Source organism: Anomalospiza imberbis, chromosome 20, assembly GCF_031753505.1.
Source record: "Anomalospiza imberbis isolate Cuckoo-Finch-1a 21T00152 chromosome 20, ASM3175350v1, whole genome shotgun sequence".
Lineage (NCBI taxonomy): Eukaryota > Metazoa > Chordata > Aves > Passeriformes > Viduidae > Anomalospiza > Anomalospiza imberbis.
Window position 1 is genome coordinate 387,185 of NC_089700.1, and position 25,179 is coordinate 412,363.

General features: G+C 49.6%; 1 protein-coding gene across 1 annotated transcript in view; it reads right to left on the reverse strand.

Moving 5' to 3' along the window:
* Positions 1 to 2,983: 2,983 nt before the first annotated feature.
* TSPOAP1 (TSPO associated protein 1) overlaps positions 2,984 to 25,179 on the reverse strand; it is a 68,303-nt gene continuing 46,107 nt past the window's right edge. Inside the window, exons 19-30 of the mRNA XM_068210082.1 lie at positions 24,795 to 25,094; positions 24,342 to 24,521; positions 20,141 to 21,262; positions 19,406 to 19,532; positions 19,117 to 19,268; positions 18,505 to 18,667; positions 16,189 to 16,260; positions 15,792 to 15,824; positions 14,791 to 14,894; positions 13,044 to 13,115; positions 11,436 to 11,564; positions 2,984 to 5,188 (exon numbers count right to left, since the gene is read on the reverse strand). Coding sequence (XP_068066183.1) covers positions 4,973 to 5,188; positions 11,436 to 11,564; positions 13,044 to 13,115; positions 14,791 to 14,894; positions 15,792 to 15,824; positions 16,189 to 16,260; positions 18,505 to 18,667; positions 19,117 to 19,268; positions 19,406 to 19,532; positions 20,141 to 21,262; positions 24,342 to 24,521; positions 24,795 to 25,094 — 2,670 coding nt within the window. The 3' untranslated portion in view covers positions 2,984 to 4,972. The remainder of the gene's footprint in view (positions 5,189 to 11,435; positions 11,565 to 13,043; positions 13,116 to 14,790; positions 14,895 to 15,791; positions 15,825 to 16,188; positions 16,261 to 18,504; positions 18,668 to 19,116; positions 19,269 to 19,405; positions 19,533 to 20,140; positions 21,263 to 24,341; positions 24,522 to 24,794; positions 25,095 to 25,179) is intronic.

Below are 25,179 nucleotides of genomic sequence, written 5' to 3' on the forward strand. Positions count from 1 at the left end.
CCCATCCCACCTCCTGAGGTGCTCTGCCCCACATCCCCTGGGGGTCCACAAGAGCTGCTCCTTCTTCCTGTGCAGGAGAAGGCACTGGGAGGATGGTTTGAACAGGCATCACCCTTCAACTGCTGGTCTGGAGCATCTGGTCTGCCCAAAGTGCTGTTGCACCAGGAGCTCAGCTGGCAAAGCGTCTCCTCTGCCACAGGCCAAAGCCCCTCTCCCTGTCTCAGAGCAAAAGCATCTGATGGACAAATATCTGACAGGGCAGAGAGATACTGCTGGATCAGTGAGGGATGTGTTTGAGCATGGAAGTGCACGGGGAGGCAGAGGAGCTGCTGCTCAGCTCCTCCTCACTGCACATTGCAGTTGTGTTTGCCCTCATGGATCAGAACTCCTTGGGTCAGCAGCACAGACTGGGAGCAACCAAGTTCTTGCCAGGGCTCCCCAGGGCTGGTTGGATGAAGGCCTTCACCTTGACTCTGTCCTGCATGGACACCCCAGGACCCACAGTGGCTGTAGAATAGTACAGGTGGTGCAGTGCCTGTGGCAGTGACTCTGCAGGTGTGTCCATCCCCAAGGCTGGGATCCACCATCCCCATCCCCAAAGCTGCCTCCTTGTAAGTGGAGCCATGAACTGATGATGGTCCTGGTCCTTTAATGTTTTAAAGAAAATCAGCAAAGCAAATTACAAATCTTGCAGTGAGGCCCAGTAAGGCTGGTTCTGTTTGCAGACTGGTTTTGACAGCCTGGAGGGAATCCACCTGGAGCCCAGGAGAAAGCTGGGTTTGGTCAGCCTGGAGGGAAGAAGGCTCTGGAAGGCTTACTCTTGACTTTTACTGTCTCATGGAAGGGCTGCAGAGCAGACAGAGCTTTTCAGAGTGCCCAGGAATGGGACAACAGGCAATGGCATGTGGTGCTGCCAAGAAAATTCCCAATAGATGTACAAAACCACCCAGGATAGTGGTGAAGTGCTGGGACAGGACCCAGAGCAGAGGTGGGGCCTGCATTCCTGGGGATAATGCTTCCTTGAATGAGACCCTGAGCAACCTCCCCTGGCCTTCAGGATGACCCTAACCCAAGAGAGGTCTCCAGCTCACCCCTTTCAGTGTGTGAGACAGAAGCAGAGCGTCTGCCTGAGGTCTCAACTTCAGCACCAGCCCCAGCTCTAGCTCCAGCTCCAGCACCAGAACCAGAAACAGACCCAGCAGCAGCAGCTCCAGAACCAGCAGTTTACACAACAGAGACCACAGCGCAGCTCTTGTGCAAAGGAGCAGAGCTGGTGGGTTTGCAAAGCTCTGAGTCCCTCCCCTGCTGCATCAGCACCAGATAGAGGAGGAGGATGAGGATGTTTCAAAGGCTATGGACAGTTAGTGCCTGTCAGTGCTGGGAAATGTATTTCACAATGAGGAACTTAATTCAGAGAATCACAGAAGGCTTTGGCTTGGGACGGACCTTACAGACCATCTTGTTCTACCCCCTGCCTTTGGTAGGGACACCTTCCACTGTCCCAGGCTGCTCCAAGCCCCATCCAGCCTGGCCTTGGGCACTGCCAGGGCTCAGGCAGCCACAGCTGTTCTGGGCACCCTGTGTCAGGGAAGCCATTTCTTCCTCCCAGTGAACAATTCCTTCCCAAGATCCCATCCATCCCTGCCCTCTGGCAGTGGAAGCCATTCCCTTGTCCTGTCCCTCCATCCCTTGTCCCCAGTCCCTCTCCAGCTCTCCTGGAGTCCCTTCAGGCCCTGGAATGGCCTCTGAGCTCTCCCTGGAGCCTTCTCTTCTCCAGGTGAACACCCCCAGCTCTCCCAGCCTGGCTCTAGAGCAGAGGGGCTCCAGCCCTGGAGCAGCTTCGTGGCCTTCTATGGACTTGTTCCAGCAGCTCCAGGTCCTTCTGCTGTTGGCCCCAGGGCTGGGGCAGCTCTGCAGGTGGGGTCTCACCTGAGCAAGACAGAGGGGCAGAATTTCCCCCTCCCCTTCTGCCCATAGTGGGGCATCAGCACAAGGCATGGAGGGTTTCTGACACACATGGCTGGGGCACATCCATGGCAGGGGTTTGGAACCAGATGACCTTACTGTCTCCCAGCCTTGGCCATTCTATGATTCTCTGTTGATCTTCTTATCCACCAGCACCTCCAAATCCTTCTCAAGGCAGCTTTCCTTCCATCCATGCATCCATCCATGCATCCATCCATGCATCCATCCATCCATCCATCTTCCCAGCCTGTACTTGGGTTTGAGATTGCCCCAACTCAGTGTAGGACCTTTTACTTGGCCTGGTTACGTGTCATGAGTTTTGCACAGCTCCACCTCTCCAGGCATTCCAGGTCCTTTTCATGGATGCCCCATCCCTGCCCTCCAGTGTGTGACCCCAACACACAGCTTGCTGTCACCAGGACACTGCCCAGGGTGCCCATGAGTACCTTTGTCACTGGGAAAGATGTTAAACACACAGCTCCTAGATCAACCCCTGAGAAACACCACAGCAAACTGCTCTCAAAAAAAATTGTTCTCCAACTACTTCAGAAACCATGGAAGTGGGGCTTGTGAGATGCTTTGTCTCTTGAATGTTTACTTTCCCTGGAAACTGTGACCCTGCTCCCCAGATCAGGGTGAATGGGAAAGGCCACGGGTCTGGCTGAGCCTTCTGGTGACCACCAACACAAGCACCAAACCCTTGCACTCAAGAGACCACATACTGCTCATCTGGAGAATGGAAACAGGAATATGTTGATACCACCAGCAGCTCCCCCAAGCAGAGAGGTGCATCCACACCTGGGCTGTGGCACAGCAATTAGAAGCAGAGGATGCAAAGCAAAACATGTGGATTATATCTTTATTTTGCCCCTATTTTTTGGTTTCTTGTAGCCTTTCATGTTTATCTATAACAGCTTAAAGCTGTTAATCTTAAATCTTTTTCATGGAGACTTCTCTAAGCTTTGATGTACAGTCTGTCTGGTGTTGGGGAACCAGCTGAACTAGGGAGGCTTTGCTGAATGATGGGTCTGGATCTATCCCAGCAAAATTTACAGCAGGTAGAGACACAACACACACCTTGTGGTCCCAGGGGCTCAGCTGGGCAGGGAGGAAGGAAGCACCAGGAGCAAGGGAGCCAGGCAGGCATTTGGCTTCACAGGGCCTCTGGCTCTGGGCACACCCCAGAATGTTCCAGCAGCTGCTTTTCGTTCTAAAGGTTTTGTTCTTCAATTCATCCCCTGAGGAACTGATAAAAGCAATGACAGTTTCTTTCAAAAGACCTTCAACAACTCACTTAAGAAACTCCAGTTGGTAAATTCAGTTAGAACAGCAACGACTTCCTCCAAGGGAGGACAGGCTGCAGATAAAGCTCTGGGTTGCTGATGAGTTTCATCACTGAGGCTGCTCCAGAAGCCATGGAAACTCCAGCAGAGCTGCAGCACTTCATCCTTTCAAAACCTCTGGTCTGTCCTTGCCCTGACTCCCATCCACCACAGGACACTGTGCCTTACTGTGGTATCAAGATCCTTACGGAATATTTCTCTTTAGGTAGCAGCAGCTTCCCAAACAAGTCCTTCCTGTCAGGGGAATCCTGCAGAATCCCCCCAAAATCCCAGAGTGACTTCTGGCACCTTGGCTGGATTTCCAAAGGATCCAGGTGCAGGACCCCACCCCTGACCCAATGCTCACACAGCAGCGGAGCTGGGAGTGCAGGGGTCCAGCCCAAGCACTCTGGGGAGCTTCATGCCCACAGCCCTCCCCGGTGTCCTGCATCCCCAGGGCTGCCACCCCAGCCCCTGCCCTCATCTCACACCTGGAGCATCCACAGCCACATCTGTCCCTCTGAGAAGGGGATGCAGAAGGTGCAGAATACCTTCAAAGTGCATGTGGTCGGTATAATTTCCCCACCCATCCCCCTGAAGAAGCATCACTGAATCTTTGGCTTTTTTAAGGAAAATGTATTTTTGTGAAAATAGACTTTATTATAATAAAATTTGATATTAAATAAAAACATACCATACCACCACCACTCGCGGCCGCTGTGCTGGCACCACTCATGGAGCTCACGGAACTGCCCTGCTCAGAACAAGGACCCACTGGAACATGCAGAGAAATAAACATGGGGAGGGACATAAACCATGGCATACAAAACCCTCCGTGCTTAGACAGGGCTGTGTCTCAGCTGCAGGAATGCATGGTCTCCTATGAGCCCCACCCAAGCTGCCCAGCCCCACCCTGCTCTCTCAACTCTCTGGGCTTGGGAGCAGCTCACAGACACAGCTGAACATAACCATGGAGAGAGGCAGACGGACAAATAAATAAATAAATAGGTAGATAAATAAATCAATCGATAAATCAATCGATAAATAAATCATAAGGCGGACTCCCCAGTCAGTGCGTGGTCAAGGTGAACCAGGCAAGAGCAGCTGACAGCAGCCCACCCCCACGCTGAAGAACCGACCCCCGCCAGGGCATCCTCGTGCTGGAAGCTGACTGAGGCAGTGTGGGATGCTCTGAGGCACAGCTGCATATTTACAGGGTTACAGTACAAATAAGAACTCACTCATTAGCCCAGAGACAACGAAGGGAAGTCACGGGAACAGAAAAGTGCAAATTTTCTTTGCAGGAAGTGAAGGAGTTGACACAACCTCCTTTGGAGCAGAGAAATACCAAGGTGTGGAGTACAAGGGATCTCTCCTAAGGGGCTTTGCTGGGAAAAGCCAGTTAGCTAACTTACAGCCAGAATATAATCCTTAAATTAAAATATTTACAGGGACCCAGTGCACAGAGGGCTGCATGGAGCAGGACATGCTGGATCCCGGAGCTGAGCCCTCACACCTCACACTTTTTCCCCAGGGACTCTCAGCTCCCACACCCTCCAGAGTTTTCTCTATTCAACACATACTTCTTCCCTATGAAAATAATCAGCTTATTGCAGAGGGCTTCTCCTGAACTCTCAGTCTCTGGGGCTGTGTGGGCAGCCCAGATGGAATAAACAAACCCCTTGTTAGTTTTTCTTATTGGACCCAAGTCTTTTGAAGAGGTTTTTCCCTTTGAAGAAGAAGCCTCTCTTCTTTTTACTTTGCCCAGGTGCATCACTGCAGGTGAGAAGGGCCAGCGATGCCTGCTCTGGACTCTGCTTGCCTGGGACAAGGCAGGAAGGTGCTGGCAGAGGAGGAGACGGAGAGGAGTCGCTCTGATCAACAGACCCATCTGCATTTAGCTGGGTGGGAAAGAGAGAAAACAAAAGACAAAAGTACAAGTTAGAGCTGCTGAAGGAAATCACACCAACATAAACCTCAGCCAGAGAACCTGGCCTTCTCCCCTCTATGCAGGGGGAACTCCCCTCTGTGCAGTTCCACTTACGAAGTTTCCAGTGGATTTAAATTTTGTACTTACAACCCAGACCCTTCCTTAGCTAAGAATTCCTGAAATTCCTGAACTTTGGGCTAAGAACAGGACAGCACAAAAGACCCACTAAGGACATGGTGAAAAGATGCTGCTCCACAGCTAAGTAAGTGAAGCAGCTCCTGAGAGCATGGATGGAACAGGTACTGAAGAGTCCATGGATGCCTCAGCCCATGCTGGGCTCCCAGCATGGTCTGGGACAGAAGCCAGGACATTAACAAAACCAAATTTCGTAAGAACAAGTGCTCTGCAAGACCTCCAGAAGATCAAGGAGAGTGGCTAAGTCCTGAGGCTTCTCAACAGTGGCCATGGTAGGAAGAAGAATTAGGGGTCCTGCAAGGCTGCTCAGCATCCAGCAGATCCAGAGGCAGGAGGGGCAGAAAGCCAAGTCTGGTGCTCTGCAGTGGCATCAGTGGAGCAGGAGATGGAGAAGTCTTGGATCAAGTGGCACACAGGAATGTTCCTGAGCCCCTGAGTGTTTGAGATGGTTAACTGGGACCCACCAGTCTCAAATAGTGCTGTTCCCTTTGGAAAGGGCTTTTGGAAATCAGAATGTGCCCTACTCCTGGGCTCAGTTTCCTCTTCACAAAGCACCGAGAAGTCAATTCCTAGCAGCAGCCTTCCTTCCACAATCTCATCTCATCTCATCTCACTAGGCTTAGCTGTCCACACGGTGACAATTACCAATCTGGCAGGTGAAGCTTTCCCAACAGGCTGCCAAGTTCCTCAGGGAAGAGGCTCTGGGTTTCTGAGGCCTAGGAGAGCCTTAGTCTCACTGCCTTCTCTTCAACACAGCTTTCACAAACCAGCAGCTTCTAAGCTCCAGCTGTATATCCTGTCTTGGCATTACCCAAAACACAAGGTGAGAGTGGAGCTGTACCAGGGAAGAATCCTTTGACACTGGAACATCACACCCTCAGCATCCCTCTACCTGGACCCCACTGAGTCCCTCACAGGTCTGCAGGAGCCAAAGCCCCCAGAGGCAATGTGAGATGGTGACAGTGTCAGCAGGCCTCTCTGCCTGAGTGGAAGCACTCCTGAAGATCAGACTCCAGCCAGGAACTGTGTGAAGATCTCAGCAGCAGCCCCTGGGCAGGACTGGATGTGCCTGGTCCCGCTCTGTGTCCAGGGCAAGCAGATGAATAAGGCAGAAGCAGAGCCCAGAGCATTGCTGCCTCACTCCAGCACAGCCATGCACATGCCCTGTGGGTACTTCAAATAAAGTCTGCTGGGGTGGAAAGTCAAAGCAGCCCTGCTCTGCCACCCTACTGATGGTTCAGCACTCATCTCCTTTGGGACCAGGAGCACCCAGTGGCTGTGACCTCTCCTCCCCTCACAGGTGAAGCTGTGCTGGTCCGGGCTGCTGCAGGAGTGAAGCACTTCTGGCCCAGGATGAGCCACAAACCTCTGCTCTGGGTCAGACTCAGCACCTACAATACCTATGGAGTCAGTCCTGAGTGGGCAGGAGCACAGGGAGCTCCATCTTGGAGTGAATTTGTCACCCCTCCCAACTCCACAAAGCTGAGAGTCAACTTCTGCCTCACAGCAATCACTGAGCTGTGCCAGTGCCATCAGACTCTCCCTTCCCTGAACTACAGGACAGAGCTGGAACTCCTCTCTGCCTCTCTCCATGACAGTAACCAATCCCACAGCTGACTATTCCTGAGCTCACACTCTCCGTTCACCTGAAAATGTTGCTTTCCAAGGCACTCCTGCAACACTCCAAGTGTGCAGCACTGTGCCCTAAGGCCAGCTGCTGCCCAGGACATGCTGCAGGATGTCACACATGCTGATGGATGGCCCAGGCTGGCCCTTGGGAAAGCTGCACTCTGCCTGCAAGGTCCACTCCAACCAAAGCTGCAGCAACAGCTGCAACCTCTGTCTATCCTGGCAGCTCCAGTGTGCAAAGAACAGCACCTGGTGCTGATAAAGCCCAGTGTTAGTCAGGGAGTAAACCCAAATAAATCCAGATGAACGAAATGCAGCCAGAAATGCAAGATTTATGGAGGCAAAGAGAAAAGGAAAGCTAGGTGAGGGCTAAATTGGAGCCCACTCTCTTAGCTGGGAGCAAAAGAAAGAATCCCCAAGCTCTGCTCCAGAAACTATGATTTGTGCAACAAAGAATCCTTGGATAAAATGTCCAAAAACACTGGGCTAGCACCAGAAGGGGCTCACCAATACTCAGGGAGTTATGTAGGAGGGATGCAAAGGCCCCTGTGCAGCCAGGGCAGTGGAGGCTCTGTCCATGCACCGTCGGAAAACACTTTTTTGATAAAGGTGGAACAGTTTCAGGACAGACCTGAAGTGGCCCCACAAACAATTTCTCCTCTTCTCAGAGGTCTCTATGTGTCAAGAAAGCAACAGAATCAGCTCACAGATTCATGTGGTGAAAATCATACAAAAATTGGGGGTTCTTCTCTAAGAGAAACAAAGGAAAACTGCTCTGTCAAAATACTCATACAAGTTATTAGAGTGATAAACACAAGAGTGATGTCAGTTTTCAGGGGTGGTTTTAGTACTCTCTCAAGTGTTACTGATTAACACAATTTCTGAAAAACAAACATTTGAAACTAAGGAAAACAAAGATTGCTCCCACTGGCCCCAAAACCAGGTGTCTCACCCACCCAGCCCCAGAACAATTATCCACACAAGGTTGGTTTTAGGGCCTAAATGTTACTATTTTCTTAAATGGATGGTGGAGGGGGGTTTTTCAGGATTATTCTCAGGAAGGAGTAAAATCCAGAAGGAAAAAAACCCAGGCTGAACATGAAGTGTGCTCAGACTGAGGAGGACGTTGCCAAGACCAAACAACGCTTTGGCTGTTGATGCGAACAGGAGGGCCAAGCTGAATTACAAAGCAGGTCCTTCCCAAACCTGAATATCCAGCACAGTCCCATCCTGGTCCCCAAAACCACCAGATAATTGTTCCAGCCAACTGCACTTCATGTGCCAAATGGTTTGTCTTTACCACAGAACCCACGTGGCAGTGAAAGGTCTGACATCAGACCTGAAGGTGGGTTTGCCACCACAGCCCCAAACCAGTCTGTCAAACTACAAGCAAGAATAGGAGCCAGGTACAGGAGCCTTTGAGGTGCTGGGCTGGGTGGGAGGTTGAAGGTCTCACACACTTACATGGTTCTCTCTCTATGTATCATTCATATCTATCACTGGACTCTTCTCTTCCTCATTCTCTGAAGAAAAGAACCGTCCCGGGTGCGTAACACAGGCAGAAATAAATACATGAAATCAGTTAGAATCAAACACTTTCTGAAGGTGCTTTACAATCAGTCTTTGACAGAAACTGCATGTTACTAATGGAAAAATATTCTATCAACAGGAACAGTAGTAAAGCAGCTGCTCTGAGCTGGTAAGCATGAGTGTTATGGGCCCTGGCTGTGACTGGAACTTCTTGGATCTTCCTCTTTAGGCTGTTTTTGTTTGTTTATTCTAATCCCCAAATGCTGTCAGTTTGTAAGTTCAATTGCTTCACTTTTTCAGTTGCCAGCATTTTAAGATTTACTCAGAAATAATTAAAAATTATCCACCTTCCCCAGTTCAATTTAGAAATAAATTGTCCTTATTCTCAGGCCTTTGGTAGAGCAGCAGGGAGAAGGGAAGTGTGAAGAACAGATAAGGTAAGAACATCACATCCAAGAAATTACAAGTGATTTAAAAATCACTCATGGAGAAGTTTCTGTTGCAACTGGAACAAGCTGTAACCAAGTCCAAAGCTCTGCCATGGTGCACACACAGCCCCCCTGAGGTGCCAGGGCTCACGTTGGGACTGGGAATTTGCAGGGAGCCTGCTCTGCTAACAGCAAGTTGAACAAGCAAGTATTCCTTAACTCTGCTGGGTGAAAGTGCTGCAGGAATTTGGAAAGCCTCAGGCATGACTGTATCACTGGGAGAGTTCATTCCAGCTCAGGGATGGATATGGAATACTGTTTTACAGGAGGTATTTATTTCTTCTGCCTTTCCCATGAGGTTTTCTGCCCATAGGTTGGGGTGCTGTGATTGCTGTGACAGCCAAAACCACTGTGGGGTCAGGTTCTGTCTCTTCAGGAATCACTAAACACACTTAAATGCAGTTAATTAATGCCAGTTTGGCTCTGAGCAGGGTAAATATACCACTTTTAACAGGGGGCAAACGTGCCCTTCCTGTTTGGAAGCTGCTTAGACAGGTCTGGATTGCAAAGCGCAAGTGGGAGGAGCACTGGGGATGCTGAGCCAGAATCCCCTGGGACAGGGGTCCAGGAGAAGCAGGGAGGCAGCAGGACAGGAGCCAGCCTGGCACAACGCAGAAGCAGCCACAGTCATGCCTAGGGAGTTCAAGCTATTTCCTACTGATATAAAATTGGTTTAATCATAATTATCTGAATTTTCCAGTCCCCCAGTTACAGAGAGCAGCAGTTCATGGATCAGGAGAGTACCAAAAGTACCAAACCAAACAGGTTCCTGCTCTGTGCACCCAAAAGTCAGTCAGTGTAAGGGGAGGCTCCCTTGGATCTCAGGCACAGAGGACTAGAGACAAATGGAAAGGTTTGAAGGGTGGGCAAATGTGAAATGTGTCTGTTTTATATGGGCTGTCTTTAACACACCTGAAAGGCGCTTCTGTTTAAAAAAATGTCATGGAACATAGGAAAAGAGCTTCCAGCCTTCAGCATGCAGGGATATGTGGGCCAAAGTGCTGCCCAGGGCATCAGTCACCCACTGAACTCAGCAGCAGAGAACAGAGAGGAAAGTGGGTTTGGCTTTGCAAACCCTTCACACCTGCCAGTGGCAGACAAGGTTACCTGAACTCCCCCTGGTCCCTGGGAGGATGTGGGCTGGGGCTGGAATAAGAACCTCTGGAATCTGAAACAGGCCCTGCGGTTGCTAGTTGATGCCAGAGGGGAGGGGAAGATCTGCACTAAATTACACTTAGAATTCCACCTTTATTTTACTACTTGAGGTCTCCTTCGGCACCCTCTATTTCAACAGATGAGTAATTTGGTAAGACTAAATAATTTTGAGAGGGAAACTGAAGAAAGAACCCCACTCTGCATCCTTGTTAACCCCCTGGGAGGTCAGACTTGGGTGACCTCTGGGCTCTTAAACCATGGCAGTAACAGCTGATTAACCTATGATTCCCCAGCAAGGACCAGTATCCCCAACAAGGAAGTACAAGGACCCCAGAGAGCTGCTGAGGTCAGCAGATGACCCAGCAAACTGCCCACAAACCTCATTATCTGAGCCAGGCTGCTCTGCCTGAGAAGGCATCAAGGCTGGAGTGCAAACCCTGTACCCACAAAGCCTGGAATGCCTGGAAGTAAGGGATGGGGCTGAGGTGAAGGAAGAACAGGCAACATTTGAAGCTAGAGATATAGGTACAGAGAACAAGCTGGGTCCCTCCTGCCTCCCACTCCACAGTGAGACAGCACAGGGGGTCCAGGAACGACAAAGGAGCTGCTATACTTTTAGTCTCAGACCCTGACATGCCCCCAGTCTCCCACTTAAGCCCTTATTCCAAGAGTATCAGCAACACAATGCAAGGGGTTAATTTAGCCTTTGAATTCCTTTACTCTGGGGAATGCTTTTGAAACTGTAGGATCCATCCCCCATATCTGTTTGGGAAAGTCCTCAGCGTGTTTTGAATTTATCCATAAGCACCTCAGCCTGGATTAAGACACATCTAACTTGGTGGGGATGCAAGACCATTGGTTTCTAGGTGTTGCTAATTCCAGAGCTCCTTGACATGGATATAATAATTAAGGAATTTCATGTGCCTGGGGAGCTGTTTGAACCTTTCCTTCCAGTAGCATTTTCCCACTGACATTTCAGTGGATCTAAACAATTTGAAGGCTCCTTGCCTACCTGACCACACTGAGGCCCCAGCAGGTGTTGTTTTGTGCCACTTTCTGCACTACAAGCAAGTCTTTGGGAAGAGCTTCTGGCACTCCCTTGGGATGAACGGGCTGCATGCAACAAGTTTAGTGATCCCATGGGTGCTGCATGCCATGCAATGCCCAGGCTCCAGACATATCCCAGCCTGGATGGCAGTGCCATGCAGTCACACATCTCACCTGGCTCTCAGCACTCAGTGGAGAAGCTTCTTTATCTTTTGAGTGGAATTCCTTGACCGTGTCGCCATCCAAAGGGACAGCTTCCAGGAAGTTGGATGGGACAAGCCCTCTCTGTTGGTTCAGCTCTCCCTGCAAGATCAACATCCAATTCTCACATCAGCTTTCCTGGAGACATAAATAACAACTCGAGGTGCAGTGCCCTGCAGAGAAGGTTGGGCTGTAGGCTGAGACAAGTCCAGAACACACCCACATAGGGAGGATCCTCAGAAAATTCCGTAACTCACAGCCTTGCTTACATGTGGAACAATTCAGAGCACAGAAACACAGAAGAGAGAAAAGGAAAAAGAGATGACAGCAAGTAGTGACAAAGGTGATTTCTACAAACTCAAAATCTCTACTACCATACTGGAAAATGACTGTGCCACAGGTGCCCTAGAGGCCTTTGATTTGTCCTGGTATTTACTATGTCTTTAAAGAATGAGGCAGTACTGGTACAATGTCCTGTAGGCATTGCATCCATGATCACAGACGCCCAGAGCTGCAGTATTGTACTCCTACAAATATTTATCCAGTTCAAGAGGAAGTGGTTGGGTGAGACAAAACCCACCCCAGCAATGCTGTTTGTCCAACACTAAAAAAGGATCAAACAAAACATTCCCAGTGATGCCCTCAGACTTAACCTGGAGCTCAACCTCAAGTCAGATGTGTAAAGGCACACTGTTTCCCATGCAGGAAAAGGTGGATGATCCAAGGGTCAAGGCTCAAGTTTGGCACACAGTTGGAGGGCAGGCACAGCCCCAGGAATGTGTCTGCTTACTTGGATCACTATTCCAGCCTCTGGCCCAAGTGTCCAAGTGTCTGGTGAAATGTTAGCTTGGAGCAGGTGCTAGTTCAGCTGGTGTGTGCATGGAAAAAGGCATGCAAGGCTTTAGGAAAGCTGCAGGCAACAGATACCAAAAAATAAATTCAGAACCATTGGGATGTTTAAAGACCACAGAGATGCTCTCAAGGCTGGAGCCCCTCTGCTCTGGAGCCAGGCTGGGATACCCTGGGGCTCACCTGGAGGAGAAAAGGTTCCAAGGGAGACCTCAGAGCCCCTTCCAGGCCTAAAAGAGCTTCAGGAGAGCTGGAAAGGGACTGGAGACAAGGGTGTGGAGTGACGGGACAAGGGGGAATGGCTTCCTACTGCCAGAGGGCAGGGATGGATGGGATATTGGGAAGAAATTCCTGGCTGCGAGTGTGCTGAGGCCCTGGCACAGGCTGCCCAGAGAAGCTGTTGCTACCCCTGGATCCCTGGCAGTCCCCAAGGCCAGGCTGGATGGGGCTTGGAGCAGCCTGGGACAGTGGAAGGTGTCCCTGCCCATGGCAGAAGGTGGAACAGGATGAGCTTTAAGGTCTCTTCCCCAAACCATTCCAAGACTCTGTAATACTGGATTTACAGCAGGAGAAATGATTGCCAGAAACAGGCTGCCCTGCACTGAGTAGAGAGGGGTTTATGTTTTTCCCAAAAGCAGGATACGTTGCTCCCTGACTTCTGCTTCCCTGCCACTCCATCAACTCCAATAATTTCCAGTGTAACCACAGGACCTTCCCAAGCCCTGCACTTACATAGTAGAATCCATCATCATCCATGGACCCAAAGACAGTGATAACGTCCCCAGCACTGAAGGTCAGTTCAGCCTGCAAAGAGCCAGAGAACAGAGGTCACAGGAAAAGTACTGCCTGGAACTTCTCATCAGGAACACAGGCTCCCCTCGGCTTCTTGCCCAATCTCACTCCAAGGGAGGGAGCCCCAGTGTGTTTGGTCTCGCAGGACTGGGATGCAGGAGGGAAACTGAAGTGGATAACTCTGGAATTCACTGCTAGGGAAGCATTTCATAAATTAAGACAAGAGCAAAGCCCATTTTAAAACCAATTTTAATAAGGTTTCAAAATAGTACCTACCACCTGCTCTGGAAAGGTGCACTGAGGACAAGCTCAGGAAGCACCAGAAATACCTTCAATTTCTTTAAATATAATTACAAATCCTGCTCCCTTGGATGAGCCTGTTCTGTATGCAGCACTTAGGGGTTAGTCACTAGCAGGAATGCACACAAACAGGGTGGTTTAACCTGGACACAGAACAAGAGCACAGCACACAGTGACCCTTCGCTGTCACACCCCCCGGCACATGCTCCATGGGGCACAAGGCTAAAGACAAAGGCATCACCAGCCTCTTTTAAGGGAAAAAAAACTGCCCAGTGGAGGCTCCAAACAGGCTGAGTCCCACTCAAGACACTCTGGCACTTCACAGGTGTCAGCTGGAAGGGATCTACTTCCAATATATTTACCATATTATACCCCTAGTCCTCAATTGAATCTCTTGACGCTGCAGGTCACTCCTGTGGAGCATCTCCCACAGAACTCTACCAGCTTGTTTCAGTAATTTGAGCTCTTGTCCAAAAAAGTTTGACAAGAGCAAATCACTGCAAAAAGCAGAGTCATGTCCTTGGTGACAAGGGTTCAAAAGTGTTCAGTGGCTGGATACATGCTCACATTGTCTCTCTCCCAAGATATTCCACAATCCCTAAAACACTTTGTCCTCAGCTGTGACTCTCTGGGCAGGAGACACAGACTGGGAGGCAACCATTCCCTGAACTGTGTCCTCTGTTGGCCAGACACTCCTTTGTGGATGAAGGGAAAGGATGTGAATTCAAACCCCGTGTTTATGTTTGCCCAGAGAGCTAACACAGCTTAGAGGAAGAGAGAACAGAGCATGTACTCATCTTTTTCTGCAGAAAGGATTCTGCATTACCCCCTTTCTACCTGGAACAGACTTATCCACAAAATTACTGTTTAGATTATATCCCTTCCCATCCCTGGAAGTGTCCAAGGCCAGGCCGGAAGGAGCAACCCAGTCTAGTGGAATGTGTCCCTGCTCATTGCAGGGGGTGGGATGAGATGGGCTTCAAGATCTCCTCCAACCCATCCCATTCTATATATAGGAATTGCTTGAAAACAAGAACTTTGCAAACTAGTACATTAAACTGGAGCTAAATCTTTTTGCTTGAACAAAGACCTACAGAGATAATTAACACAAAAGTCATGCTCAAATTAAGTGTCAAAAGTGCTTTCAAACCCTTAAGCAGGTTTTTCCTTTTCCCAGAGTGTTTCCTGGATCAGTTGCTACCAGAAGGAGCTGCTTCCTCCTGCCCCAGATCTGCTCAGTCCTGTCTGATCACTAAAAGATGCAATGAATACTCACACAGTTTCACTGAGACTCTGGTTGGACCAAATTGCTAAGTGTCTTGAGAGAGAAGGAAAAAAGAGATAGGAAGAATAAATCTCTGAAAAGTGGGGAGCAGCTGGGGGTTACCTCCACATCTGTGTTCGGAGAGCTCTCCTTTGGGTTGTAGTCAAAGGCAGCCACCATCCTGCGAGGAGTGAGCAGCTCTGCTTCAATGTCTTTATGTTTCTGCCCTTCGGGAGAAAAATAAAATATTCTTAGCTAGAAATACTAGGACAAAATCCAAAATCACAGCAACTCCTTCACCATTCTTGTAGTGGTCTGAGCAAAAAGAATGCTGGGGGGAACTGAGTGGAGAGAGACTTTAGAAGCATTTGGTAAAGCAGTTTTCTGATCTTCTTCCTTGCCTCATAAGCACAAAAGTGGGGACATCTCCCCCATCCCCTCATCCTGCTGCTCTGTTTATATGTACAGGACTGTTTTATTTTATGTTTCCTATTTACTCACACACATACATATATACATACATACACACACAGAGAACAGCTGTCTCTTTACAGTGTCTTGAAAGGACATTTCTCCTCCCACTACACAATGTTCTGCTATTAAGCTACAAAATTTATCCTCCGAGGGCACACAGGGAAGTCCAGGCCTCGCCATCCACAATCTCCTGCCTGCTCAGACCCATTACCTACAGGCCTTCCCTGAGCCTACAAAAGCCAAGTCTGGTGCTACAGAAAACACACATTCATGGATTTAAACCCTCCTTTGGGCCAGCACCAGATGGGCTGGCAAAGGTAGAGGCAGACTTGGCCTCTCTGGATATCAACAGATGATGCACCTCAGCAGAGGGAGCACCCTCTCACTGTCCCTTGGATGGCAAGGACCACAGCATGTGATGCGTGAGAGACTGCCCTGCTCCTCCCACAGCAAAACAACTGGTGCACTCCCCCTGCAACATCCCCTGCTCACCCAAACCATTCTGCACCCACCACTAAACAAAAATAACTTAAACCTTTTGTTACAGTGCTTAGAAGCAGCACCACAGGGGTCACACTGACCCTTGATCACAAAACACATCTGTAATTCCATCATGCATTACCCACCCCCCCAGTAAAAGCACTTCTCACCTGGCTGAGACTTGTACTCCTGTTTGTCCATCCCTGCTGGAGGGAAGAAAATGCTTCATCAGTAAAGAGCTCATCTCCAATGGTGACCGCATGACACAACTGATAAACAATAAAAAGAACACCAAGACAGCAAACAACAAAAGCAAACTGTTCATGCAACTCAAAGTCTACACCAGTAACCAGGACTAAGGAACGGAACAGGAAGCAGAGGTCAAGCTCCAAACTATAAAAGACATCACTGTTGTTAAAAACTTAACACCAGCACAGGGATGGGCTCTCTTTCCACTTCCTAGCAGTCGTACAAACATCTGAGGGTCCTGAAAGCAAGTAGTAAAAATTCAATGCAGTCTGTAATCCTATAGTAAAAACCAAAGAGGAAGCAGTGGGTGACACAGACCTTTCTTGGAGCGTCTGGGTTTTGGAGGAGGGACGGTTTGGCGGCGTGGAGGTGGAGAAAATGTGCCATTTCCTTAATAAAAACACCAAAAAAGCAAATAAATAGACAAGAGAAACAGACAGTGAATGGAAGGTGAGAAGCATCTTGAATAGTGAACAGAGGACAGAGGAGATGACATGCCTCCCCTGGGAGGCTGACAACAGGATTTCTGTGGGCAAAGCCCTCTGGGCCTCATATGCGGACTTGGATAAGCCGTGATCCACATCCCAAATACACAGAGAAATCCACACTGTACTTACACCGTTTAGGCACTCCACAGCTCAGAGCAGACAGACTTTGCTGCTCCTTAGCTTTCAGAAGCAGCACCATAAGGACAAAATAAAACCTTGTACCATTAACACCTGAAAAATCCCAGGTCTCTAGCTAAAGCTTCTGCACTGAGCAGGGTCAGGACTGGATGAAATCCCAAATGAACCTGTGGAGTGCCTAGACCAAACCCTACAAGGCATTTCCTTAGTTACAAGGCTGTGACAGGGGTTTATGGCAGCAGGAAGACAGCAGAAGAACAGCCAGTCCAACTGCCAAGGAATCAAAGAATCACTAGTTAGAAAAAGACCATCAGGTCCAAACTGCACCCTCTTCCCCCTCCTGTCAGGGAGTTGTGCAGAGCCAGAAGGTCCCCCCTGAGCCTCCCTTTCTCCTGGCTGAGCCCCTTTCCCAGCTCCCTCAGCCACTCCTGGGGGCTCTCTGTTCCCGTCCCTGGACATGCTCCAGCCCCTCAGTGTCCTTACCAAGAGGGGCCTAGAACCGCCCCAAGGATTTGAGGTGTGTCCCTACCAGTGCCAAACCCTCCCTGCACACACACCTTATTGACTACCACCACCTTCCTCAAAACTTTCAAACCCATCATGTTTAATGAAGTCTCAGAGCTATTAAAATCCTTTACTATTCCAAGACTGTGCAGTGGGGCAGGGCAGAGTATCCCTTGTGTATCCACTGAGGGACACAGGGCACCACAGGCATCCAGCCATCTCTGGCACACACACAAGAGAAAGAGTATGGATGTGAAAAACACCTTACTCAAATCTCCTCTCCTCAGACATGAGAGAGGCCAAATATGTTTGACCTTTACAAACATATTCAAGAAATCACACAGTGAAGACATCAGGCTCCTTCAGCCCCTGTGTTCCTCAGGATCAACTTTCCAGGGACCAACATTTAAGAGCTGGGCACTGTCAGTCCCTCAGAATCACAGAACTGTTTGGATGAGAAGGGACCTTAAAGGTGTGTTAGAGCTGGATACTGGGTCTCCCTCCAAAGAAATAGCAACAAATTGCATTGCTCCTTTTTTTTTCCCCTTGAGTTTTCTTATTTTTAAGTTGATTTGCGCTTTTTTCCCAGCTCAGGCAATGTCAGGGCTTACCTCTGCCATGCCCAACTCTTGTGCTATTTTTCATTGTTGAACTGGCAGGGAAACAGGGACCGGCCAAACCAGGAACATCCTGGTGTTTTATCAAGTGGAGCAGATCCAACAATTGGCAGTGGCAGTAGAGGGTGCACAGAGGAGTGGAGGATGAGAGCTGGGAGGCCTGAGGGACAGGCACAGGGACACCAGCATTCACAGCAGGGGCACCTCACAGCCACTGAGCCTGACTCAGCCTGAGCTGTGCTGGCTGCACAGCCCAGGGCTGTTCCCTCTCCTCTCTGAGTTCATGAGTGGGAAGGAACAGGAAAGCCTCTGCAGTGCACAAAGCACTGACCACATACTTCAGGGAGTAAGTAAGGAGGAACCCAACCACCAGGTCTGCTCCTTGTATGCTCCTGTCTGCCTACCTTGCTGTCTCACACCTTTCCTCCCCCCTTCCACACCTCCATTCCCAAGTCACAGATTCTCTCACCCAAGAGCAGGGTCATCCCAAGAGTTCAGTCACAGGCTTTCAAAACAAGGGAGGGAACAGAGTGAAAACTCTTGTTCACATACTTCAGCTGCTCTTCAAACACTTCTGTTTCCCTGTCCCTAGTAAGGTTCAGCCTCCCTTTGTGCTGAATTCACACACCTCAGCCCAGGAGCAGCTGCAGCAGCTGCAAATGCTGCAGTGGAGTCAGGGATGAACTGAGAGCTCGGAACACCCACATCCAGCCAGATCCCCCTGCTGTGGAGCAGCCACCAAACCAGGCTGCAGATCCAGGGACAGCCCTCCAGATGGGTTTGGTGGCTGCACTGGCCACACACAATAACAGAACTGAGCTTCCAACATTCCAGCAAAAAGCCACAGGAGCAGGGCACATGCACACACACGCACACGCACACAGTACCTGGGCTCTCTGTGTCCGCAGGCAGGAACCCCTGCTTTAAGAGCTGCTGCTTGAGCTCACTACTCTCCACAGGGACTTCTGACACCATGTTGCATGGAATGTATCCCTCCCTTCCAGCACATTCCCCCCTGTAAAAACCATCAGCATCCTTGTCTCCACAAACCTGCAAAGGGAAATCGACTGTTTACGCTGCAGGGAGTGAGCTGCACAGAGAAAGAATCATGAAATATCCTGAGTTGGAAGGGACCCACAAGGATCATCCATCCAGTCCAGCCCCTGTCCCTGCACAGACACCCCAACAATCCCACCCCGTGCATCCCTGGGAGCAGTGTCCTAATGATCCTGGAGCTCTGGCACCCTTGAGGCCAGAGGATTCCATTTCCTGGGGAGACTGGGCAGCGCCCAGCACTCTCTGGGGGAAGAAACTTTCCCTGATATCCAACCTAACCCTCCCTGACACAGCTCCAGCCATTCCATAGGGTCACCAGAGAGAAGATAGGACCATCTGCCCCTCTACTTCCCTCGTGAGGAAGCTGCAGACCTCCTAAGGTTTATGCTCCCCTGGAACACCAGACGGATCCATAGAGTAGGAGATGTTCACTAAGTTCTTACTTTCAGGATCTGCCCCTCCTTAAATGGAAGCTCCTCTTCTGCTGCATCAGGATTAGGGGACATGGAGACAGGATCGTAATCAAAGAGAGCCACAAAGATCCGAATGCCATCATCTTTGCCAGAGCTCTCAGGAGCAGTGCTGCTTGGAAGGCCTGTGCACAGGGGGAACATAGAGAGAATGTCAGCCCTACCCCAGCACAGCCCAGGCACTGCCTGCCAGCCTCTCCCCACCCATTTCCAGGAACTTCCATCTCTCCTGCTGCCCACCTCTCTCCCCATTGCTGCTCACCTGGACTAGAGAGCAAAGGTTTCTGCATTTGGCTCCTTCTTATGCTTCTGCTCCGTCTCCTGCTAGGAGCCTGCCAGGTGGCTGTGCCGGGTGGCTCCGGGCCCCTGGAATCTTTGTGACTGGATGCCTGCAATATGAACCACCAGAGAATTAGTAGCAACCTCTGCCTTCCAACTCCCTGAACAGCACTCAGCCCAAACGCACTCCACAAAGAGCAGTGCATCCAAATGCAACATTCCTCTTCAGGGACACTCTAGAGCTGTAAAGACCAAGGGAGTTGGAAAAGAGAACTGAGGACAGGCAGGCACTCTGCCAGGCACCAGTGATGATCCCCTTTGTGCGGGTGAAGATGCAGGAAAGGGCATTTCGAGGGGAGGCAATGACATTACAGTCAGCATCTACACAAAGCTTTCACCAATCAGCTTATTTCACCAGGGATTTTCGCTTGGGTCCCACAGCCTGCTGCCATGGGAAGGAAGACCCTGTGTGAAAAGGAATACTGCATCGGTGACACTTGGTCAGGGAGCAGGAAAAGCAGAAGCAGCTACTACAAGAAAAGCCATGGAGCAGCACAGAACTACAGAATCTCTTAGATATTCTTCCAGACAATCCTAGAGGAGGGTTCTTTCTCTGGACAACACTGAACAAAGCAAGATACAGGCAGGCCAGGGAAGCAGAGGGAAGCCAGCACCACTGCAAGCTGCTTCAAAGTCAGAATAGGAAAAGTCACCCAACCCTTTTGTGCAAGGAGGTGCTACGTATCCCCTTCGAAGAATGTTCGAGCCTCCTTCTCCAGCCAGGTGACTTACAGTCCAGCTCCCAGCCCTGCTCCTCAGAACTGCTCTCACACCTCGAGGCTTCCTTCTCCCAGCAGAAGAATCGTAGGTGCTGGCTCGGAGACCCGACCCACTCCATACCCTGCTCTTCCATCATCTCCAGCCTGGCCAGGTCCCTTCTGCCACCCAGGTGGGCAACCTCAGACCGACTGGAGCAATCACTCCAGTCCCCCTGGCAGCTCTGGGACCTCTCTGGCCACAGCCTGCTCTCCAGAGAGGACGCACAGGTTGAATCCTGATCATCTTCGGAGTCATATTCAATGTCTATTTCCAGGCTCCTCGGGCTGGGGCAGTGTGTTGCTATCACAGCTGGTTCTGCCCCCCCGGATCCCACTGCTCTCAGGGCTTTTTTCCGTAAGGTGCTTTGTCTGGCCCGGCTGTACAAATCCAACCCCTCCTTCCCACCAGCACTGCTGACAACATTCAGCTCCTCCCTGAGACTGGGAGCTCTGTATAACACACTCCCCATCTGGCTGCAGTTGCCCAGCAGACGACTGCAGTGCTCTGTTAAATCACTCTGTCTCTTCCTACTTATCTCAGGCCGACCCCGGATCTTCTCTCGAAAATTATTTCCCTTCTTCTTGCTCCAAGAGGGACTTGTCCCATTCCCAGACTTTGGATCCTGATAGCCCCAATTCCAGTGTGCCTTCTTTTGACTGCAAGACAGCTGGCCAAAGGCAGGATTTGCATGGTAAGCCTCTACTCTGCTCTCCTTAGCACCGTGCTCCCCCTGCAGAGTCTGAGCAGAGACATCCATGGAGGTGCTATTCCCATCTTCCTTTCGAAATGGCTCCTTGCTGTTGGGTGGTTTCTCTGTTCTTCCTGAATGGTAGGCTTGTGTTTCCAAGGAGTCTTGAAGGTCTGTCTTTTCTTCTGTAACACCCTTCTCATCCTCGTCTTCATCCTCATCCTCAGTCACTTCAGGGATACTGAACAACTTCTTGCTGTGGTTCTTCTGAAGCGGGAGCTCCAGGATCCTCTCCAGAATCTCCTCATCGCTGTCAGTATCACAAAGATCCATCTGTACCCAGACCCCGAGAAAAGCCACAGCCAGGACAAGCAAAGGAAAAAAGAGAGGAAATAAACATTAAAACAAGAGGCAAAGTGGCACTGATTCCCTCCCAGCAGAGCAGGATGGAGCTGTGGCTGCAGCAAAGCAAGGGGAAGGGGCAGAGGGAGCAATGGATCTTCTGGCAAAAGCAATCGGATGAAGCAGCAATGCAGCAGGAAGCGAGGAAGGCAAATGCATGGAAGAGCTTCCCTCCCAGCCTCTCCTGTACACGCACAGCTACCTGCAGCACCTCTCATCCTACCACAGGAATGATTCCCCTTGGCTTGGCATCCTTGGGGTGGGATGGGGGCAGGAGAGGCACCATCCCTCCACAGCAGAGCTGAGTGGGCTCTTCTGTCCACAGGGATCACCCACAGAGCCATGGGTCCCCCTTAGCTATGTCCTCTCCCTGGAGCACAGGGAATGGCCCTGTGCTGTAGGACACCTCTTGGAGATGTTGCTGCCTGGGCCCTTCCCATCACCTAGCAAAGTGCAGCCCTATTGCAAGTTCCTGTCTGCAAATCCAGATGGAGCAGAGTTCCCACAAAAACAAAGGAAAACCCTTTACCTCAAAGGGCCACACAGACATGAGTTTCACTTGCAGATGGGTGAGAGCCTACTAGGTTACAGAAAATTTTGGGGACAACATTGCTGAATTTTAAAATTTTTTGTGGACCAAGTGTAGAATTTACTGGTTTATTTCTTATCACATTAACAGTAACATAAAAGGTAACATCCCCAGGTGCATAGTGTCATTTTGGTAGGAAGATTCCTCTAGAGGTCTCTTGTTCAATGTCCCTGACAAGTTATATTATTAGTGTGTTCTGAAGGCACTTACAAATAGCTTACAAAGCATGTGTAGCTACTGATGTTTTAAACTACAGCCATGAGCAGGTCTGTTCAGAGATAATTAAAAAGTGAACCAGAGTGGGGGAGAAACAAAGGCAGTTACAAGCTGTCTACTGATAGTTCCAACCTCTACAGCTTTTTCCAAGCAAAACTTGGTCTTGAATTATATTTAGAATTGGTTGAAGGGGCCTCCAGAGGTCTCCAGTTCAGTCTCCTAATTACAGCCTCCAATTGTTGCCACCAATAAATCCATGTCTTTGCTTAGATGAGGTTTGAAAAAACGAATGGACATCCTGAACCCTCTGGGGACCAGTCCCAAGGCTGCACTGCCCTCCTGAGTAAGAGGTTTGAACGTATCTCCAACATCAACACCCCAAACAGTAGCTCATGATTTCTGCCTCTTTTAATGTATCATCTCCCAGAAACAAGAAGACTTTGGCTCTCATCCTTTTAACCATCACACAAATAGGCAGTTACAACATCTCCCACTCAACTCCTCTAGACCAAAAATCCCTCAATTTTCTGACTCTCCTTATAGAACACATGCTCAAGGCTCCTGCCTTGTTAGCACCAATTAGGAATATGGAGAATTCATGATACAAAAAAAGTTCAGTAAGACTTCTTTTAGCTGTTTGCAAAGTTGTGACTTCTGCTTTTGAGTTTTAATATAATAAATGGTTTCAGCAATTAAACAACTTGTTTGAGGATAAACATTTTAAAAGCACCACCCCTCCGTGTTGTCATCCTCTGGATCCTGAAAGAGTTGGCTGAGGAGTCTAGATAGTTAAATATGCAGAATCCTAGAAAACAGCCCTATTCCAGTCACATCCCCTTCAATCCATAAAGCAGTAATGGGAGGTCTGTGCCCTAAAGCCTCCTGCCCCTCACATCCTCTCCCAATTCAGCATCTTGTCACCCTCACTCTGTTACTGCCAACACAGAAAACAATCACTTTATCCAGTCAAGAAGCACCAGTTTGTTCAGCTCAACAGGACATGAGCAGGGTTTTGATGTTTCTTTTCAGGGAAAAAACCCAACCAAATAAAAACATTAAGGCAAATAAACACCCAGGGAAAAACAAAACAAAACCAAACAAAAAAACCAAAGAATAGTGTTCTTGATTGCTCTTATTTCCTTCCTTCTGTTTCCAGGAAACCTGTTTTTCTTCCATTTTTTCCCAGTCCAATCCCAACAACTGGAAGCCCTTCCAAAACGTTCAGAGGCAGCCCCAGCCCCTCCAGCCACCAGGCTTCTCTTGGGGCTCCAGATGTGCTGCACTGCAGGTCCAATCCCTCACCTGGGAAGCAGAAGACTCTTCAGAAGGAGAAAAGGAAACTTACTCCAGAGTCACTACATTGTCTGCTACCATTTAGTGCTCACCAGCCCCATCCCTGCAGACCAGCAGCCACACAGGGCACCATCAACTACAGATGTTCTTCTGCCACGTGAAAAATTAAAGAGAGGGTGCTTTCTTGCCATCCAGGCATATAACATTTCCTGCAAAGATTTTTAATTTTCCAGTCTTTCACCCTCAGTGCTCTCCCTCAGGGACATTCATCCCGACTGCTGTTATCTGTATGGTTACACACCAGTTCCAGGCCATGCAGTTGGAATCACATTCCCACAGGTCCATTCAGACCAGATTTACCTCTTTGAGCATGAATTAATCTGGTCACTTACAGCTCAGCTCAGGCAGGATTTCATCCCTTGCAGCATTTGAACTACAAAGCCACAACTCTGCTCCTACATGCCATCCCTGTCAACAGAAAGCATCAAGGCCTAAGCCAAATAATCACAGAATCAGGGAGTATTCTGAGCTAGAAGGGAACTACAAGGATTGAGGCCAACTCCTGGCCCTGCATAGGACACCCCAACAATTGCACCCTGTGCCTGACAGTGTTGACTGTTCCCTGTTTACTGTCTGTGTTAAGAACTCAGTCACCCCACCATTGATTTTAAACATCACATCACACTGTGTGTTTTTCCAGCTAATTAAACCCTGGCTCCATTTATTACAAACACACACCCTTCCCCCTCTCCCAAAGAACTTGTGGTTTTACTACCTTGGTAGCCAACACTGGGAGTAAAAGCAGAGCAGCAGGACCTCGGGAAAGGCTCAGCCCAGCCCCTCCTCCTGTGAGTTGATGGCATGGGATGGCTGCACTGGTGCTCCCCACAAGCAGCACTCAGAACAAGTTACCTTTTCCCCATTCTCCTGGGAACATGGCTCTCTCTGGTCCCATTTCTTCTCTTCCAGAACTTCTGAAGACAGCTCATCTTCTTCCTCCTCTTCCAAAATATCTGAAAGGTCAGAACTCCGGTTGTGCTCAGTAAAAAGGGTCGACTGTCGGCGGCCCATTTCCGATAGTTTTTCTTCTTGCTGTTGAAAAGCAAAACACATTTTCTCAGTTCTCCCAGACTCTATTTCAGCAACAAAGGAGCATTTTTCCTTTCTCTGAGCACACACACAGCTCAGGTGTGGTAGGAAAGGAAGTGGGCAGCACCCAAGGGAGTGACTGGCACCTACGGACACACACATCAGCCTCACTTCACAGCCTGCAGAACAGCACTGTATAAGGCTGGAAAACTCAGGAGGTCAAGTACAGTTCACAACCCTCCAAGGGCACACTCATTCAGTCAAGGTTAAACAAACCTCTCTTTTCACTCTGGACATTTCTTTCATCACCTCCTTGCCAGCAGACAACCTCAGGAAGTCCTGGCAGCTGCTCCTGCTAGTGTTTCCATCTTGGAAGGTGTCCTGCATCCCCCCAGCCTGGCTGGGGGAGGACAGAGGCTCTGGGCTCAGGTGCTTCTCTGCCTCTCTCTCCATGTCAGCACTGGGACCTTTGGGTGCCTCCTCCACAGAGCATATATGGCAGGTTTCAGTTTGGACCTTCACCCCGTTGTCCATTGGGCTGCCCAGCTCCAGTGCTTTGGTTCTTGGTTGCTCCATCTGGGAAACAAACCAACAGTGAAATCAAGGGAAGGTGTCTCAGACTACGTATGCACCAAAATGGAATCTTATCACCCCAAACTCT